Here is a 21688-nt window from a genome sequence, read left to right as displayed (position 1 = left end):
GGCTATACGATCGTTTATTTTTTTTTTTTATACGATTATTTAAATTTGGTTAGGAAATATATTAATAGAGACTAAATATAAGAGATATATTAAAAGAAGGATAATTAATTTTAAGTATTTTAAAATATAAAAATTAAAATTGAAGTAGGGCATAAGCATAGTAATTAAAATAAATAAATAAGTTTCAAGATGTGAGTTAGTCTCCCTCGTAGTAAATATAACTAATTATAAAAATATATTTTCCAAAAATTTCCACTCTTTATAATGTTATATTCTTGCTATGTATGTAATGAATATTATGAATGGGTTTGCAGAATTATATTAGAATATAAATTTCTGGAGGGGGATATTGAATTTATGTATATATATATATTAACTTAGTGGCTGAATTTGTTTGGTTCTTCTTTTGGACTCTACTTAAAAGTCATAGTGTATACCAACCAATTAGAGGATGTAGGCCTTATGGATTGTATATACTTTGAATATTCATTCTCCATTTTTTTGTGATATGAGATCATGTTCAGATTTTCAACAAATTAAGGGCACATCTCTTCAAACTCTCTTTAGAATAATCATAGGAATCTTTTTATTATTATTACTTTTCACTTGATCTTCACCTTTTAACTTTAAATAGTGTTTGCTTCTCTCAACTATCGAGTGATTTAAATTTCTTCTAGAAAATTACAAAACCTGAAACTAAAACTTCTATTTACTTTTGTTTTTTTAGTTAATTGGAGTTGGAGAATTCGAACCTCTCTACCATCAAGCTAAAAGTTATTTTAGTGTTTCTATGTCCATTTGATAGAATATAAAAATATGATAGATGAGCTTCTATTAGATATTATATTAACTTTGTCTTCACTCATAAGCTTAAACTTTTGAGTCAATTGGTGATTTAAGATGGCATCAAAGCAACTAATCTAGGAAGGACATGTATTTAAATTTCTGCATTGTTATTTCCTCTTCATTTAAAATCAATTTCCACTTGTTTGGTCTTCTTCATATTTGGAGCACACAAGTGAGACAAAGTGTTAAATGATATAATATTAAGTTTGTCTTTACTCACTAGCTTAAGCTTTTGAGTCAATCAACCATCTAAGATGAATAGGTGGTTCAAGAAGGTCTTATGTAATTTTGTGTTCAAACTTTGCATTGTTGCTTGTTCTCCAAATGATATTCATTTCCTCTTGTTGTAAATTTCTCATATTTCAAGCCTATAGGTGAAAGGGAGTGTTAGATATTAGAATTTATATTGAAGTTTATGAGTTTTGAAAGATTTATTCCATTGTCGATCTTAATTGAGGCATACCTTTGTACACGATTAGATTTTTTGTTTTTTTGTTTTTTTTTTTTTTTTTTTTTTGTTGCAACTCATATAGAGTTTGGGAATTCTTTTGGTTTTTTCATACATAATGAACACAAATTGCCTAAGAAGATTGATACTAGTGGATTGGCCACAAGTCATGGAAGAAGGGAGTCTTCCCAAAGGAAATTTGATTATTGACTCTAAGTTAAACTTGAGAGTGAGAGCAGCTTTTATGGATAGGGTTACCAAGATAGGTCAAGACTAAAAGTCTAAAAAGATAGTATCCCATGGAATGAGGTAGAGGGCTCATGGGAAGAGCATAGAATGAGCTTGTAATGCTCACAAGGGGACTTAGATAGAGCTTAGAGAACTTATAAAGGACTCTAGAATAGATGCTAACTTGAAAAGAAGCTGGAGTGAGCTAAAGAATCTTGTGGAAAAGTTTAGTGTTGAAACTTATAAAACCCATGTATAGGAAACCTAGAATAATCTCAAATAACTTATAAATTAGCCTAAAAAATGCTTAAATCAACTTTTAGGAAGCTCAAGGAGCCATGAAAGAGCCTATAATGAGCTCAAAAGATTCAGAAGGATAATTGGAACTTAGAGTGAAAACTCTCCGTACTACTCATTGCTTTTGACATTCACTCAACTTCTTGTTGAATTGAACATTAGAGTGTCAATCGAACAACCACAAATGTTTCTTTTTTTCTTTTTTTTTCTTTTTTTCATGACACCTAATTAGAACTAATTCTTATAAATAAAAAAGATATACGGTTGATTCATTTTGTTGGTGTCAAGACAAAACAATATGTAAAATGATGCCACGTTGCAAAACACACTATGAAATAAATATGAATTATAGTTTAAATAGAATTTTGATGAAGGAACATGGGTTAATATAATTCCCAAGCATAGTATTACTTAAAATAAATAGACAATAATATAATATAATTTTTTAATAATATATATATATATATATATATATTCCTTTAGAGGGGTCCATTCAACATTCTTATTATATATTACGTCTATGGCTTTGTCTTTTAGATAAAGATCCAAATTAATTTTAAAATAGATTCCTTTTCTAAAAAAAAAATAACAATATATATTAAAAATATTTTGGTAATTTTTAAATGAAATAATTTACATAAAACAAAGTAAGGCGATATTTCAAATCCGACATGTAGGTTGTAATGTCAATTTCTAACTCCATTAAAAGGACTACTAATCAACTTTGGTCTAAAACATTCATATGACTTTGAGATTGATATTTCTCACTTCCAAGATTGTAGAGCAATTAAAACTTCACACTAATATTTGTATCCATTTAAATTTTAAATTATCATTTAAGATCAATTTAAAAAATATTAAATAAACTATATATTTCTTCCAAAACCTACCAAAAAAAATGTTACCACATAACTCTACTTAAATAAGTAAAGAAAATGTAATTTAACTTAAGTTGATTGAAGTTTTAACGGCTACAAATATCTTAGAATTTTTATCACCTAAACGTTTAGGGCCTTTTAAGACCGTTTGAATTGAGTTAAGAAATTTTCTTTTTCAAAAAACATATTTTTATTTAAACTCTTTTAATGATAAATATTTAAAATACATTTTTGGAATAGTCGTCAAACAGTCCATTTTTCTTTCTAAATTACTTATTTTTCAAATTAAATATAAGAGTGTATTCTTTAACTAATATTGATTTTTGAAAATATTAATCTTTTGATCTCTAATTTTAAGTTTAGTTGCCTAATATTTTAAAATATTTCACTTTTATCCTTACACTTTTACTTTAACTTTTTATATGTTCCCTATATTATAGAATGTTATAATTTTTACCATTTTATTTTCGGTTTAGTTGTCAATTAGTCTCAAAAGTTCCAATAAGTGTGGTGGGTTGGCACGAATCTCCTCGGGGTCGCTGTACTTTTTGAAGTGTTAGTGACAATCGCCTTTGAAACTCTTTAAAAGTGCTGAGATCTGATGCTCAACGAACCTATTCATTGCTTGATCATTGAAATCAAGCACAAAAAATTAATACACATTACAAAAACAACACATTAGCTTGGTCAACTTAAATATGTTTCAAATGAAAACATAAATGTGTAGTAGACTTACTTGGAGATCACCCTTGACGACATCGATGTATTCTCTGCCTACATATGCCCACTTAAGGCAGCGGATGGGAAATGTCTTTCGCACACACTTGCCTATCGCCTGGCTAAAGCGAGCGACGTATGGAAAAATAGGCTTCTCCGTGCTAGGGGCGATCGTCATCGAAATATGTCCATTGGCTGCAACATAGCGCTCCAACTCTAAGAGTCGAGAATGCGCACGTCACCTAGGAGTCGAAGTCGCAGATGGTTGAGAAGTATCTGCTCCATAAATTATAAGAACATATAATGTTAGAAAAAAAACTTAAAATAATCCTAAGTTAAAATGTATACCATTATTAGACTCACCCGTATTGTTGCCCATCGACGATAACCCTTCTGCAGGGTTATCTATATCCTCTGAAAACTCAAGGAACATGGCATTCGTCTCGAAGAAAGCGAGCGAGAATGAAAACATAGTGCCTGTGGACATAGAAAACAAACATTCAATAAGCAAATATAAACACATAGCTAGAATCGAAATATATAAACTACATAAATATGTGGGTACGTGGTTCGTTACTATAATTTATTGTCGTTGCTTGTTCCACTTGCATGTGCCAAGTGTTCGCCCACATCGTCGATGAAGTCGTCGGTAATGTAATGCACAACCGGTCTTTCAACAATTATGGGATCAACGTCAATTCTGTACAGAGTCGCATCCTCGATGTGCTCATCCTCTCGATGACTAACAATGATTTTTAGTACATTCAGGTACTCATTCTCAACATCGTCCACTTCTGACACGTCCCATATACGCTTATTCTAGACGACTTACTTAACTTTCCAATTGTTACCATTTTTGGGTCATCTAGGTAAAAAACTTGATGTGCTTAAGTCGCAAGAATTACAAGTTCCTTGGCAAACCAAAAACGGGACGTGTTAAGCGATTTGTACCCTAGTTCAATGTGTGTTCTTTGACTTTTGTTGACGTCCGTGTAATACTATCAACACTTAAATAGCCAGACATTTCTTTCCAACGGATATTGAACGTGCAAGACTTCGTCCAAAACACCATAGAAATATGTTTGTTATATCTTCATCTATATCTACCCTAATATTCCTCGACATTTCATCTTCCAAACGACCTTCCTCTGTTTCCTCTTTCTGTTCAATCAGGGCTTGTAAATCATTCAACATATCAAATATATCATCTTCTTCCTTAAACTGCCTACTACTAGTTTGTTTATCAAAAGGGTTACTACTAGTTTCTTCCTCAAAGTTTTCTGTACCTCTAAAGCTTAATGACTCTCCATGATACACTCATTTTGTGTAGTAGGGGGATATTCCAATAGTCGTTCAATAACCTCTAGTGAGTTCCAATTTAAGTTCATACATCTCTTGCATGGATACCTTATACTTCCGTAGGCATCAACGTGAAAGTTGGCAAATTCTAAAAATTGGGTCACTCCCTCTCTATACTCAAGGAAAAACTTATTCCTAAGTTTCATCCAACCCTTGTCCATCGTTTAAGTCCCTAAAACATAAATAGGTTTGATTAGAAACATATTCCTCTCCTCTCACATCCTAAACTTACTCCCCTGAATATACAATCTCTCAAAATTTTCACTAAAACTAACTTCGGACTACAGAGACTACCATAATTGCAGGATAGCCAACACAACTTAATTATTAACCACAAAATACTTCAATCTTCGCATCTTACCCACCCCTTCCAACAACGCTATCTTACAAGCTATCTTACTACCACACCTTCAAACCCTCAGAAATATAAACAAATTCAAAATAAAAAAGGCTATCATAATTGCAGGATAGTCATCCCAAATCAACAACAAAGTTATTCAAAACTACTAAGAAATAAACTATTAAAATTGAACTATAGGCTACCATAACTGTAGGATAGCCAAAAACCAAAATTCAAAATTTCAACTTCATAAACCAAAATCTATTCCTAAACAATATCCTAATACTAATTCATCATTAAAATCCTAAAACTAATTTTAAAAAATAAAAATCTAAACTATTTAAACAAACCTAACATAAAACTAATCTTTTTAAGGATTTAGGATTTTAAACTTACCTCAAATAGGGATGTGCAATGCCAGATGGTAGCAGAAGCATAACGGCAGGCTCACGGCTGCGAGGGCAATGGCGGCGACAGCCGAAAGTTTCTCCTCTCTTTGTTTTGCCGGCCGAACTGATCTTCTCTTTCTCTCTTTCATTTCGGTTCTATGTTTCACATAAGTGAAACATCTATTATATAGGGGAACTACCAACACAGCACAAAAATGTCGAAAATTTCCTTTTCTCCCGATGCCATTTTCGACAAATCATTAATGGCATCGAGATATCCCATTACTCCCAAAGCCATTCCCGACGAACTAAAAATGACGTCGAAGGCTCCCCTTACTCCCGACGACATCTCCGACACCATGCAGAATGCATCGAAAATCTCTATCTGACATAATTAATGTTTGAAAATTTCCGGCTAGGAGTTTTCGATGCATGCATAGGGCATCAGGATAAGTTATTATTCTCGACGCCCTACACCCAAACGTCGAAAATGTTGTCTTCTTTCCCGACGACTCTATCACAACGTTAGGAAAAAGTCCTTTGCCCGACGTATGAAAAGTGGCGTCGAGATAAGCCATATTTTTCAACCTTGTTTCTTCCGATGCCTTCTTGTGCGTTGGAAAAACCTTTATTTCTTGTAGTGGATCGTTTAGATTTGTCTACACGATCGTTTATTTTTTTACACGACCATTTAGATTTGGATACTCCAATCTAAACGATTTCTTTTTCAAGATTCTTTAAACACGATCCTTTAGATTTGGCTATTTTTTGTACACGATCGTTTGGATTTAGTTCGTTTAGATTTGGATCCAAATCTAAACGATGTAAAAAAAGAAGAGAAAAAGAAGAAAGGCAAAGGAAAGAAATCGCAATGAAAGAAAAAAGGAAAAGAAGAAAGACGATAGAAAGAAATTGCAGTGAAGAGGAGAAGAAAGACGGAAGGACAAACCTGAAATATTAAAAAAAAAATAGATTTTGTTACACGAACCATAAATATTTGAGTGGTTTGTTATATTTATGAAAATCAACATTTTAACTGTTGTAAAGACTTATTTGTGACATAGTAATTAAATTTTTAATTTAATAATTATGGAGAGGAGGCCAAACTTTATCTATCATAATAAATTTAATAAGTTGTAAGGTTTCACATATTAAATTACGTTTGGATTATGGATATACAATAATGCCATTATTAAACATTATTTAACAAATCTGAAATAAAAATATGAAAAGAATATATGTTTATGTTTTAGAATAGTGTTCGAAATTAATTATGTTAAATTTCTTTTGCAAATATTAAAATTCAATCGTATGTAAAAGTTTGGACTACGAATATAATTTTCTAATCACTTTTTATTTCTCTATTAAACAAGTTAAAAGCAACATATAAATCTCATTTACCAATTTTCATTTCATTGATTAAGAACATAAATATATTATTAAATGGTATAATTTGAACAGGTAAATTCACAAGACCTTCAACGATAAATTTGTAGTTCAAGAAAAGAGACGATAGGTTAGATAAGAAGAAAAAATATCATTGTGTACCTGTCATTGAACTTTTGATGCATAAGGCAGTATATAGTAAAGTGTTAAGAGAACAAGCTAGAAATAGGAGAGAAATTAAAAGTAGTGTTTTAAGCATGTCTATCACCCCTTATTTATAGTGTGATGGATTAGGAATTGTGAGTAAGAAAAATTGATTGGGATGGACCAAATTAGAGTTGTAAATATTTTTTAAAAGGTAATGATAAAATTAATCCAAAAGTAGTTATGATTAGGTTTCAACTTCCATGCGCAACTACTTTTTATCCCATTTGTAAAGATGGGGATATTATTACCCTATTACCATACAAAAGCAGACTATTTGCCTCTTTTCAATAGTTTTTTATTCACTCTAATCATTTTAATCAAATCCATCAAACACATTCTCAACCAATGAAAGTTTACATTGTGGGATATTTTTTTCTTCACTTCAACAACAAAAGGGATCGAATTGCTTTGTTTAGTTGGTTAGAAGGTAGAGTATCTATAATGCATTTCTTCCCTACCCAACCATCTAACAAATTATATTTTGAATACCTCTTTCAATCACAAGTTTCTAAAATTTTCATCTCAATGCCATTCTCTACGTATTGACATTTTCTTTATTTTACTTCTTTCACATTTTTAAAAGATTTTATTTCAAAGACACTTATAGTATATATTCTCCAAAATAACATTGATTATATTAGTATGTTATTTCATATGTTATATTTTATAAGAACCACAAAGCTCACTAAATATCTAAGGAAAATTATAAAAAATATTTTATGAAGTGTTAAAATTTTTATCTTTTAAATAGTTTTTCAAACTTTTCTATTTTTTTTTTAAACGCTCCTATTACATAACACATAAAATTGGTATAAACTTAAAATTAAATTAATAAAAACTAAAATGCATGTGATAAAAATTTAAATTATATATTAGACTTATGAGTAAAATATGTTTAACAATTAATATGGGTCTTATTCTTATAATTAACATATATCAGTTAAGAACTTAGAAAACAAATACATTTCGACGTCATTTTTGAGTATCTAATCTTAATGATCTCGGAGATTCTAATTAATTATCTAAAATTTTAAATTCAAACACCTGTAGTTTATAGTAATATAAAAATTTTAAGTGTTTGAAAATGAAATTATGTTAATATGTGGTATATAGATCATAAGATAATTAAGGCATATGCTTCTATCAAAATCATATGGAGATTTTTTAAAAAAAGAAAAAAAGAAACTTGAATGGTCTGTTAGTCAACAAAGTTTAGGACAAGTTTAAGGAATGCATAAAGAATTTGCTTTTATTTACATTTTACAAGTCCTAAATTCTCTATAATTAGAAAAACTATAATTTTATTACTTTGACAGTGTCTTTAATTAAGATTCTTTTACAACTAAAGTTTAAGTAATTTATTAAAATTAAGATAATTACAAGGAATATCAACTTAATAATGTCTTTTTAGTTGAAAAAATTGCATAACTTAAACTAATAATATACAAAAGGAATATTGTACTTTACCAAGTGTGTTCCAGCATTTTCTATAACACAACTCCAAATTTATCGCCTGTTCTCTTCACATTTTGGGTGCTCTATTTACTTCTTCCAATTTCCTAATTAATATCCGAAATTTAGAACTTTACTTTACTATCATTTCATAATTATTTTGTTTGTATAGATTTCAAGAATTATGTTTATTTTCTACTATATATAATCATTTGATTTTTTTAATCAAATGAAAAGAAAAAACACATTTATGTTTCAAAAATTATATAATTTTTTTTTTACTTTGCTTTCGAAAACATTCCATAAATCTATACAATAAAACATATTAGCCAATCGCTTCATTTTTAAAAACTAAAATACAAAAGGTCATCGAATATAATTTTTTTAAATTTATTTATTTATGAAAAACTATTTGTTAATAACTCCTTAGTAATAATTTGTGAGTGTTATAATTTTAATAAAATGTTTTAATGGATACAAATATTGTAATCAATGAATGGTCTGAATGTAAATTTTTTTAATATGTTGGACCCTTGTATATTTAAAATATTTTTCAATAAATTGAGATCTCAATGATTCCAATTATGATATAGATTTATTTTCCCCTCTATTTTAATAATAATAATAATAATAATAATAATAATAATAATAATAATAATAATGTATGTGTAGTATGTATGTATTAAAGCATAAAAGTTACTAGTTAGTATAATTACAAAATTTTGACGAAGATGAGAAATTAAAGAAATATTTTTCAAAAGGGAAAAAAAAATCCGGGAAAAAAACTTATATGAAACCCGGTAAAACTCCTCACTCGATTGCATCCTCCTCCTGGATCGGATTTTTGCCTCCATAACTCCTTCAATCCGACCGGTAGATTAAACACTCAAGTTGAGGTCTCAATACATCTTTCCATCTTTGATCACCATCTTGATCTGTTTCCCTCACTCTGTTCTTAATCTCAACTACCACCAATTCCTCCGTCAGCCGGAAAATATCTATCACCACCACGAATCCACCGTCAAGTCCTTCCACTTTCACTCCCCAACCGTTCTTCTCCACCGCTGCATTTTCCGACTTTGTAACCTCCTCAACCCTCGTAATAATCTTCTCAGGCGATTCGGCGGACAGAAACCGCTCGACGCAGGAAGAAAACTCCGTCTCTTTAATCAATCCAGTCAAATCGAATCCAGGTGAGAACGAAATTAGATCAAAAGCATTCAAATATTTCGAATTGTTCACATCACCGTAAACCTCGGAAGCAGGATCTTCGATGAGTTCTTGAAATTGAAACTTCTCCTCTTGAAATCCCTTCACAAACCACGGATCTCTTTGAATCTCATCAACAGTAATCCTTGTCTCGGGATTCGTATCGAGAAGTCTGGATAAAAACCGTTGCAGATCTGGAGACGTCCACTTAGGGCAACGGAAATCGCCTCTGTAAATCTTCCGATACATGGACATTAAATTGGAATCGTTGAAAGGAAGATATCCAGCAGTAAGAACATAGAGGATTATACCACAAGACCAGACATCGATTTTAGCGCCGTCGTAGCCTTTCTTAGCGAGAATCTCCGGTGCGACGTAAGCCGGAGTTCCACAAAGCGTATGAAGCAATCCATCGGGGCGAATCTGATCTGCAAGAGCACTAAGCCCAAAATCCGAGACTCTGAGATCGAAATTGTCATCGAGAAGGAGATTCTCCGGTTTCAAATCACGATGAAAAATCCCTCGAGAATGACAATATCCAACGGCGGTAATCAACTGCTGAAAATACCGACGACTGAGATTCTCACTGAACCTTCCTTTAGAAACTTTCCCGAAGAGCTCACCTCCTTTAGCATACTCCATAACGAAATAAATCTTGGTCTTGGTGGCTAGAACTTCAAAGAGACGGACGACGTTGGGATGACGGAGACGGCGCATGATAGCGATTTCTCTCTTAACATGCGCTGTGAAACCGCCTTTGAGAACCTTGAGTTTGTTAACAGCTTTAATGGCGACACTCTGTCCTGTGAGGACGTTTCTTCCGTGGTAGACCTTGGCAAAAGCTCCACAACCAAGAAGCTTGCCGAGTTCGTACTTACCGAAGAGAATTCCCTCGGGCAAGGAGTCGGCACGGGGGAGACCCGGGGGAGGGGTGTCGTCGTGGAAGGCCGGCATGGGAAGGGAGAAACAGAGTGCAAATGGGAAATGTTGTTAATGGGGGTTTAATAATAGAGGTGGGGGGGGGGGGGGGGGGGGTATGGGGATTCGCTTAAAAGAATTATTAGAACTCGTTGTCCGCCATGGAAATAGAGAAATGAAGAGAGAAGATTGAGTGAGAAGAGGAAATTGGTACAGAGAGTCCAGGTTGGGGAGGAGAAGGTATTTGAAGGCAAAACTGTGGGATCCACCAATGACAAATGAGAAAAAATTAATAGAACACTAAAAAAAGAATTTTAGACAAATATTACCCTATTACTTGAAAAAAAACAAATTTAACCCACGTTTCTTTTCTTTTTTTCTTTCTTTTATTTTATTCTTTTTTTTATTTATTTATTATTTAGATTATGTGTTTCATGTTATTCAATTTCTAAGCTTTTTTTTCAACCCAAGGATTATAGGAAAGTCATCTTATTTTTATTTATTTAAGATATGCTTTAATACATTAATACTCGTCCAACTTTTATAGAAATGACAATTCCTTATCGGATTCTATTTAGTCTTTAGTCTTTAGGGTAGAAAATAGCTTAAGATTTTAATGATATTAATTGCATAAATCAATTCATAAACTAATTAGAGTCTTGACATTTTTTTCTTTACAAAATACGAATTTTATGTTAGAAAATAATAAGAATTGATACCTAATTTTAGTGGATTTTTTAGACTAAATGTTACAAATTTTATAGTACAAAGAACTACATTATTACCAACAAAGTTCAAAAACTAACTAACTATTCCAAAACGATAAGTATAGAAGTTGAATAGGTCGAATTGTTACCAACTAAGTTTAGAGACCGATAAGAACCTAAAAGTCTCTAAACCAATACATAACTTTAAATTATTAGTTACATTTTTTTAGTATAGGAAGTAATCAACATGGAGACAAATAATGTATCTAGTGGGGATTTCTTAGGTCTTGAGCATGAGAGAAGACAAGGTAAAAAGAGTAGTGTCGTTGACAAGAAAGTTTGATTTGTTTAAGTAACTTTAAATTTCATTTAATAACCATTTAGTATGATGATTAAGTTTTTAAAATTTTATTCTAAATTTTACCTGTTATATTAAAAAAAAACTACTATTTTTTTGTATCACACCTGGTTTTCGAAGAACCATGTTTCGTGGAGTTGAACTTGCATTGATGTAGATTATGATGCAATGTAATTTGATCTAGTACTTGATCCTCCGATTCTCTCCTTGTTAAATAACGTGGCAATTTACTATTGATATAAAATTTCTGCTCAGAAAGGTTGACATAAATTTTTTAAACATATGTAAAAAGTAGGTTTAAAAAATTTAAAACCAAAAGTGTTTGTAAATTTTATTTCGAAAAATAAATAAATAAAAAAAGTAAAAATTATAAGATAAAATATATAATTTTTGTGAGAGTATTTAATTAATGTGAAAGATGGAAAGTTGAGAGTGAAACCACAAATGTTTGGATTATTATGACATGGTTATGTTAGTTATGTTATGAGGTGATTTTTGAGCATTTGGGGTGGGTAGGAGCTTTTGCCTTTTAGAGTTAAATTAAAAACGAAAAATAAAATGATGATGTAAGAATGAATAATTGGTTGATATTAAAAAAAAAAAAAAAAAAAAAAAAAAAAAAAAAAAAAAGGAAAAAACATTTAAGGTGGGGTCCACGAGTGACATAAGCATAAAAAATTGTGGCCAACCACGTGCTATGCTTTGATTTTTGTATAGGGCATTGCATGTAATGGTATGTTGTTTTCTACGCTCACTTACCTTTCACTCAAAAGTTAGAGTTTCCTGGCTAATTCCCTTCTTTATTTCTTCAAATTATGAATACCAACTATCCTTTTTTCTTCTTCTTCTTTTTTTTTCTTCTTTTTTTTTTAATTAAGTTTATATTATATATTACATAAATAGATGCTCATGGTTCTTTAAGCTCAGTGTTTATGAAGCTATGCGTTACTCTCCCTCTCATCCAACTTCTATATTGTATGTCTTGAAAATGTCCCTTAGAGATCATGCATTTCACCTCTTACTACCTAAATTGCCTACAAATAGTGTCATTTTGTGGGTTTTGAAAGAGTGATATATTGTTGGTAAACTTTCCAAATAAATGGGGGGTGAGATTTGAAGAGAATTTTCTAATTTCTTATTTCATTTATTGCTTATTTAATTTATTTTAATATAATATGTTCTTGATTTTCATGTTCTTCTTGTGTTTCATTTTCATAATATGTTATCAGCACGAACTCTAACTTTCTCCTCTATCAAAGGTAGGTCCTAACAGTAAGTCAGTTTTCCACTACTTATTATAATTAATAAAATACATGTTATTTTGCATGTTTGATATATATTAACTTTTTATGATATGGTACTAATAGTAATAATTATTTATCATGAATGTTTGATACACTAAAATATCATTAAGAATATGATCATCAGAAAGCAGTTATTCTACATTTCATATATGCTTCTACAGTAGCAATATCGAGAGAAATATTTTGAAGAATATTATGTACGTATCTTAACGTCTTCTTGTGGTTGAAAAAGATAATGAGTTATTGATTTAAAAATTAAAAAAAAATTCAGTCAACTAAAGAACCAAAATTTTCATGACGTGAAGAGTGTTTTCAAATTTAATAGTGGTGAATGAAAATATGAACCTTGACCAACTGGAACAATAATCTCATTCCCTGAAGTGAATGTTATAAATTTGACAATTGTAATCAAGGTTATAACTACGGTAAAATAGAGAAAGAATTACTTTTCATGGTTAGTCGTTATAATCATCCAAATCTCAAAAAGACCACAAATGAAATGCACTACAAGAAATCGAGGTTCTCCCGACGCAGAGAAAGACGTCGGTAGAAAAGTCGTTAGGAATAACAGGCTCTTCTGATGCCAAGCATTAGACGTCGAGAGAAAAAAACTATTTTCGACTTCATGCATAATGCGTCGGGACACACGTTGGGAATAAGGAGCATTCCCGATGATATTATGGTGCGTCGGCAAAGCCCTGTCGAAAATTAGGGCAAATTAATTATGGCAAGCATGTATCCCCAACGCCATGCTTTATGCATCGGGGACGGCGTCAGAAATAAGGAGCATTCTTGACGCTATTATTGTGCGTCGAAAAGGTGGAGCATTTCTGACGCCGTAAGTGGAATCTTTTAGCATTTTCATGATGCGTCAGGAGATCCCCTATAAATTTATTTTAGTTCTGTGAAACATAGAACCGAAACGAGAGATAAGAAAGAAAGGGAGAAACAAAAGACGAAGCATTTCGCTGCCATGCCCTCTTGCCATTGTCGTTGCCATTGTCGCTGTTGCCCTCGCCGCCATCCTTCCTTGCCACCGTCTGCCACCATACATTGAGGTAAGTTTAAAATCGTTAAGTTTTAGGTTTAGGGTTTTTTTTAAAAAAAAATTATTTTAGGATTTTGTTTTGGAATAAATGTTTTTTGTTAAATGTATTTTTGTATGAATGTGTGTTGAATTGAAACTTTTAATGTTGTTGAATTGAAATTTGAAGAAGGGGTTTATGGTTGAATTGAAGTTTGAAAAAAAAGGGGGGGGGGGGGGGGGGGTTTAACTGAAATTTTGAATGGGTGGAGGGATGAATTGAAAATTTGAAGTGAGTTTAGTTGAATTTAAATTTTGAAATTAGGGGAGTTTATGGTTGAATTGAAAATTTGAAGGGGGTGAATTTAAATTTTGAAGGGAGGTTTAGGGTTGAATTTAAATTTTGAAGTGGAGTGGGGGGAGGGGGGGTTAATTGAAATTTTGAAAGGGTGGAGGGATGAATTGAAAATTTGAAGTGGGGGAGGGTTGAATAGAAATTTTGAAGGGAATGGGGGTTTGAATTGAAAATGTAATATGTGTTAAGATTTGTTTTGGCTATCATTTGACGTTCGTTGTTATATTGGATGCACTGTTGGTGGTCTAAGATTTCACATGTCGGAACTTGTGTCGACGTACTACTCAAAACAATGGAGTAATGGTCATTGGTAAAAGCAATGCAAGTGGAAGTGGCGACAATAATTTCTACGGTGTTCTGGACGAAGTATTGCACGTACAATATCCTTAAAATGTATGGCTATTTACACTACAAGAGACGAGGGTACTCCCGACGCACAAATACGTCGGCGAAAATGCAAAGAACGTCGGGAAAGGATATCCCGACGTACAAAACGATGTCGGGAAGAACGTCGGGGGAAATGCGTCGCGAGAGGCTTTCCCGACGCCGAATAGGTACGGCGTCGGGAAAGCCTTTCCCGACGCCGTGGGATGCGTCGGCATAGACGGCGTCGGGAAAACCTTATTCCCGACGCCGTTTATGCCGACGCATCTCACGGCGTCGGGAAAGCCTATTTTCCGACGTTTTTTTTCCCGACGTAATGAACGTCGGGAAATATTTTTTATATATTTTTTTAAATATTTTATTTTTACTTTTTTCCTTATAATATTTTGCTCAAACATTCACAATGATGTTCAGATTGCTCAAAAAAATTTGGCGACGTTTTGGATTAAATTAATAAATATACAAACACAAATTAAAAAATAGAATTAAAATTAATAATACGAATAAGTTGACTACAAGAAAATATAGTTTTCAATATACAAAAAACATAAACATAAGACCCAATCTCCCAACGAGGTGCGTATGCGCGTCATTCTACACCTTCGGTCCTAAAAATGGTATAAAAATAACTAAGTTTAATACATAATCATATATTGCAAAAACTTAAGAATAATAGAGACATATACGACGTACCGCAGGGCTAGGGATCATGTGGTGGTCCCTGTTATGCACGAGTTAGGTCTTCAATCATCTTTTTCATAGCTTCCACTTGTGAAGCTAATGCTTGGTGATTTCTATCTTGTACTTCAATCCGTTCCAAAGCTTCATGAAGTTTAGCTTGTAATTCAATCTCTTTTTGTGTGGACTGCGAACAAGATGTCGACGAACTGCTTGCACTTGCCGTTCTGCGGGCCTTCGGCTTGGGTCCCCAACCAAGGCCTTTTGAGTAGCCTGGTCGTCGACCCAACACCTGATCGCATATCTCATCCTCAGAGAGTGGCTGACTACCCTCTGGGGTAGGCTGGGATTGGAGTTCCAGCATTTGATTCTGCAACAAATTTAAAAATTATGTTAGGTAACGCGCTAAAATATATAATAAAAGTGGATAATTAATAAGGGTATAACTTACATGCGCATCCTCGGCGGCCTGCGACACGAATGTCCCAGCTCGAACGTGTGTTTCCCGGAACAATTCCACACGATCGACCGGCTGCCCTCTTCTTTCAGCGAGCTCATACTGTCGTTGTAGAAACGACTTCGACCCGCTACTATGATTGTAAGGCTGCTTCTGTCGAGCAGCCTTGTTTGTCCGTGATTGCTCCTGCATTAAAACAATTATATTGTTTATTTCTTATACATATAAAAACTTGTTATCATAATTAATCATGACAAATACCTGGAATGCACGGCTGATATAATGGTCGCAGAGGAAGTGCCAATCCTCATCACGTCCAACCAATGCGTTTGGTGGGTTGGCACGAGCCTCCTCCGGGTCGCTGTACTTTTTGAAATGTTTATGACAGTCGGCCTGGAACTCTTTAAAGGTCGTGAGCATCTGATGCTCAACAAACCTGTTCATTGCTTGATCGTTGAAATCAAGCACAAAGAATCGCTGCACATTACAAACATAACACATTAGATTGGTTAAAGTTAGATATGTTTCAAATGAAATCATATATAAATGTGTAGTGCATTTAATTACCTGGAGGTCGCCCTTGACGACCTCAATGTATTCTCTCCCAACGTCCGTCCACTTAAGACAGCGGACGGGAAATGTCTTTCGCACGCACACGCCTATCGCTTGGCTGAAGCGAACGGCGTGTGGAGAAATAGGCTTCTCCGCTCCAGGGGCGATCGTCATCGGAATGCGCCCATTTATTGCAACGTGGCGCTCTAACTCCAAGAGTCGAGACTGCGCACGTCTCCTAGGAGTCGGGGTCGTTTGTTGAGAAGAAGACCCTGCTCAATAAATAGACAATAAGATATAAAGTTAGGAACCCCTACATGAAATATTTGTAAGTTAAAAATGAATAAAATTCTTAGACTCACCCGTATTGTCGCCCACAGATGACGACCCTCCCGCAATGTTATCTAAATCCTCCTCAAACTGGAGGAACATATCGTCCGTCTCCATAAAACTTGATCGTCGATATGACATAATGACTATGGACATATAAAAAACAAACATTCAATAACAAAATACAAACACATAGCTAGAATCAAAATATATAAACTAGATATAAATATGTGCATACGTGGTTTAATTTGTCACTATAATTCCTCATCGCTTGCATGTGACAAGTGTTCATCCACATCGTCGATGAAGTCGTCAGTGACATGACGCACAACCGGTCTTTCAACGATTGTGGGATCAACGTCATTTCTGCATAGAGTGTCATCCTCGATGTGGTCATCCACTTGGTGGCTTACAACAACTTCTACTATATTAATATGGTCATTCTGAACATCCTCCACTTCTGGCACGTCCCAAATACGCTTATTTTGGATGACTTGCACAACTTTCCAATTGATACCATTTTTTGGATCATCTACATAAAAAACTTGATGTGCTTGAGTTGCAAGAATTACAGGTTCCTCCGCGTACCAAAATCGGGATGTGTTGAGAGATTTGTACCCTACTTCAATGTGTGTCGTTCTTTGACTTTTGTTTACGTCCGTGTCATACCACCGACACTTAAATAGCCATACATTTCTTCCCAACGGATATTGTACGTGCAACACTTCGTCCAGAACACCGTAGAAATTATTGTCTCCAGTTCCACTTGCATCGCTTTCACCAATGACCATTATTCCACTATTTTGAGTAGTACGTCGAGAATCAAGTTCAATAGTGTGAAATCTTACACCACCAACGATGCATCCATTGTAACAACGAACGTCAAAGGATGGTCCCATCGCTAGTGAGAAGAAATCATCAGATAGGTTTGCAGACTGACGCAGTTCTAACACCTGTGCTCGAAACCATTCAGGGAATGCTCGTTCATGTATTTTATACAAATCCATAGAAGTTTGAGCATGTCGACGTTGGAGCCTCAAATGTTTCCTAATAGAGATGAGTTTAATTTCTGTAAGAACAATATATAACAAATATTTAAAAATTACAAAGATGATGAATATGCTTACTTGCGATACTCTGTTATTTCGTCAGCATTATTCAGTATGTACCAATGGAAGAGTCGTTTCTCTTCCTCTGATATAGCATGAACACTTGATGCACCTAAGGGTCGTACTTTCTGCTTGAAAATTTCAAAATCACCAATTACCTCGTTCTCTACAATGGTATCATCATTTCGCTCATCTCTTGTGAATCGAGTCTCTATACCGGTAACGTGAACAAAAGGTACTAGATTCATTCATGATATAGCCTTCTGCAATTGACCCCTCAGGACGTGCTTTGTTTCTAACATACTGCTTTAACGTTCGTAGACTCCTTTCAATCGGATACATCCAACTATAAGAAACCGGACCAGTAATCTTCGTTTCATATGGTAAGTGAACGGCAAGGTGCACCATAACGCTAAAAAAGGCAGGTGGAAATATTCTTTCCAACTTACAAAGTATGATTATGATATCTGCTTGCAATCTGTCTAGATCACTTACTCTTATCGTTCGGGCGCACAAGTCACGGAAAAAATTACATAATTCGGTTATAGCAGTGTATATGTTCTTCGGTAAGAATGCTCGAATACCAATTGGTAGCAGTCGATGTAATAAAACATGGCAATCATGCGTTTTTAGTCCTGATATTTTCCCCTCTCTTTCATGCACACATCTCGATATATTGGAAACAAATCCATCGGGAAACTTAACTGATTTCAGAAACTTACAAAACTCTACTCGTTCACTGGTAGTCAACGTGTAGCTCGCATGTGGCTTCACCAATCGGTTACCCACTTCTACAAGATGTAAATCCTTTCTTATCTTCAGATCTTGTAAGTCCAACCTAGCATTCGTGGTATCCTTCGTTTTCCCTTCGATGTTCAATAACGTACCAATCAAATTGTCACAAACATTCTTCTCAATGTGCATTACATCAAGTTTGTGACGTAACAAAAGTCTCGACCAATAAGGAAGATTGAAAAAAATACTTTTCTTCGTCCAATTAAGAGCTCTCTTTCTTTTCTTATCCTGTATTGAAGGATGTTTACTCATAACTGGAAATTCCAACTGATCTAGTTGTTCTAATATTTCATACCCATTCATCACCACAGGAGGAGCCTTACGCTCTACCTTTCCATCGTGTAGCCTACTTCTACGCCACACGTGATTCTGTGGAAGATAGCGTCTATGTCCCATGAAAGATATTCTACCTCGTATCCCGAAGGACGATCTATCACTCATGCATATAGGACATGCCTGATACCCCTTCGTACTCCACCCTGATAGGTCACCATACGCCGGGAAGTCATTAATCGTCCACAACAAGGCTGCGTATAGCTGAAAGAACTGACCTGTAAGAGAGTCATACGTACGCACCCCAAAAGTCCATAAGTCTTTCAATTCCTCAATCAATGGTTGGAGATACACATCAATTTCCCTACCAGGAGATTTAGGACCGGGTATGAGCAATGACATAAAGAAATTTGTCTCTTTCATGCATTTCCATGGTGGCAAATTGTAAGGAAGTAACACAACAGGCCACATACTGTACGAGGTACTCATTTGACCAAATGGGTTAAACCCATCTGAAGCGAAGCCCAAACGCACGTTTCGTGGATCAGAAGCAAAATCAGGAAATTCAGAATCAAAGTGCTTCCACCCCTCTGCATCAGCTGGATGTCTCAAGACATCATCTGTTTCAACACGTTTGTCCCTATGCCATCTCATGTCAGCAGACCCTTCCTGCGATACAAACAAGCGCTGTAATCTAGGTACTAAAGGAAAGTGGCGCAATACCTTATGCGGAATTTTTTTCCCTCTATTATCATTAACCTTGTACCTAGCCTTGCCACATGTAGGACAATGTTGCAAATCAGCAAACTCTTTCCAATACAATACACAATCATACTTGCACGCGTGAATAGTCTCGTATCCCAAGCCCAAGTCACGAAGTTTTCGTTTTGCTTCATAAAATGAACTAGGAATAGTACTATTACACATTGGAAACGCTGCTCTTAAAAGTTCTAACAACATGTCGAACGACTTGTTACTCCAACCATTTAGAACTTTCACATGCATCAACTTAACCAAAAAATTCAACGACGAAAATTCAGAACAACCGGGGTACAACTCATTACGTGCTTGATTCAATAAGTCCTGAAATATATTATTTGTTGTATCTTCATCTATATTTACCCCAACATTCATCGCCATTTCATCTTCCAAACGAAATTCCTCTATTTCCTCTTCATGTTCTATAGGGGCTTGTAAATCATTTAGCATACCAAAGATATCACCTTCTTCATTAAATTGTGTACTACTAGTTCCTTCATTAAAAGGATTACTACTAGTTCCTTCCTCAAAGTTTTCTGTACCTCTATAGCTTAATGACTCTCCATGATACACCCATTCTGTGTAGTAGGGGGATATTCCTATAGTCAGCAGATGTCTTTCCACACCCTCTAATGAGCTCCAATTTAAATTCAAACATCTCTTGCATGGACACCTCAATCGTCCGTAAGCATCAACGTGAAATTTGGCAAATTCTAAAAATTGGGTCACTCCATGTCTATACTCAAGGGATAACTTATTTCTAAGTTTCATCCAACCCTTATCCATAACTGCAGGATAGCCAACACAACCTAATTATTAACAAAACAATACTTCAAAATATCTTCACATCCTACAAACCCCTCCAAACTACAAAGGCTACCATAACTGCAGGATAGCCAACACAACCTAATTATTAACAAAACAATACTTCAAAATATCTTCACATCCTACAAACCCCTCCAAACTACAAAGGCTACCATAACTGCAGGATAGCCAACACAACCTAATTATTAACAACAAAATACTTCAAGCTATCCTAACTACCACCCCTTGATACCAGCAAATTCAAAACAAAAAAGGCTACCATAACTGCAGGATAGCCATCCCAAACATAAACAAATTCAAAACAAAAAAGGCTACCATAACTGCAGGATAGCCATCCCAAACATAAACAAATTCAAAACAAAAAATGCTACCATAACTGCAGGATAGCAAAAACAAATCTTAACACACATATTACATTCCCAATTCAATTTAACTATTAACTCCCCTCCCCCTTCAAATTTCAATTTTTCATTCAACTATAAATTCCCCTCCCCCCCCCCCCCCCCAATCTCAATTTTCAATTTAACTTAAACCCCCTCCCTCTAATTCAATTTTAAATTTAACTATTAACTCCACTCCCCCCCCCCCCCTCTCCAATTTCAATTTTCCATTCAACTAAATTCCCCTCCCCCCCCCCCCCCCCCAATTTCAATTTTCAATTTTCAATTTTCAATTCAAATATAAACCCCCCTCCCAATTCAATTTTCAATTTAACAATAAACCTCTCCCCCAATTCAACCCCCATTCAATTTTATTCAATTTTCTAAAACAAAAATCCTAAACCATTCAAATTTCAAATTTCAATTCAACTACAAATTACACACACTCTATACAAAAATACATTTAACAAACAAAAATCTATTCCAAAAGAAAATCCTAAACTAATTTTCATAAAAAATAACCCTAAACTAATTTTTATCAAAAAAAAACCCTAAAACATAAACTTAAATCAAATAAATTTACATATTTCACTTACCTAACGTGGCAGACGGCGACGAGGAACAACGGCGAGGGCGGTCGGCGACGGACGGCGGCGGAACAAAAGGAAACAACGGCGGCAAGGCGACTTCTTCTTCTTCTCCTTTCTTTTTCTCCTCTCCTCTC

General features: G+C 34.2%; 2 protein-coding genes and 1 long non-coding RNA gene across 3 annotated transcripts; all 3 read right to left on the bottom strand.

Annotated features, from left to right (window-relative positions):
- Positions 1 to 3426: 3426 nt before the first annotated feature.
- Positions 3427 to 5025, bottom strand: LOC127150437 (uncharacterized). Its single transcript, XR_007822742.1, has 3 exons — positions 3992 to 5025; positions 3778 to 3891; positions 3427 to 3690 (listed from the first exon to the last, which is right to left on the bottom strand). It is a non-coding gene; the product is annotated as an uncharacterized LOC127150437 (long non-coding RNA).
- Positions 5026 to 9199: 4174 nt separating this feature from the next.
- On the bottom strand, positions 9200 to 10896 carry LOC103502190 (CBL-interacting serine/threonine-protein kinase 14). The gene has a single exon (XM_008466043.3). It carries the CDS (start codon positions 10708 to 10710, stop codon positions 9409 to 9411), a length of 1302 nt encoding a protein of 433 aa, XP_008464265.2. The 5' UTR covers positions 10711 to 10896; the 3' UTR covers positions 9200 to 9408.
- Positions 10897 to 15278: 4382 nt separating this feature from the next.
- On the bottom strand, positions 15279 to 21688 carry LOC127150436 (uncharacterized). Its single transcript, XM_051088186.1, has 7 exons — positions 21561 to 21688; positions 16856 to 16969; positions 16509 to 16765; positions 16203 to 16418; positions 15936 to 16127; positions 15500 to 15854; positions 15279 to 15414 (listed from the first exon to the last, which is right to left on the bottom strand). Exons 2-6 carry the CDS (start codon positions 16962 to 16964, stop codon positions 15531 to 15533), a joined length of 1098 nt encoding a protein of 365 aa, XP_050944143.1. The 5' UTR covers positions 16965 to 16969; positions 21561 to 21688; the 3' UTR covers positions 15279 to 15414; positions 15500 to 15530.

Source organism: Cucumis melo, chromosome 8 (assembly GCF_025177605.1).
Source record: "Cucumis melo cultivar AY chromosome 8, USDA_Cmelo_AY_1.0, whole genome shotgun sequence".
Taxonomy (NCBI): Eukaryota; Viridiplantae; Streptophyta; class Magnoliopsida; order Cucurbitales; family Cucurbitaceae; genus Cucumis; species Cucumis melo.
The sequence above is the reverse complement of the archived record's forward strand: the minus strand, read 5'-3'. Positions and strand labels throughout refer to the sequence as shown.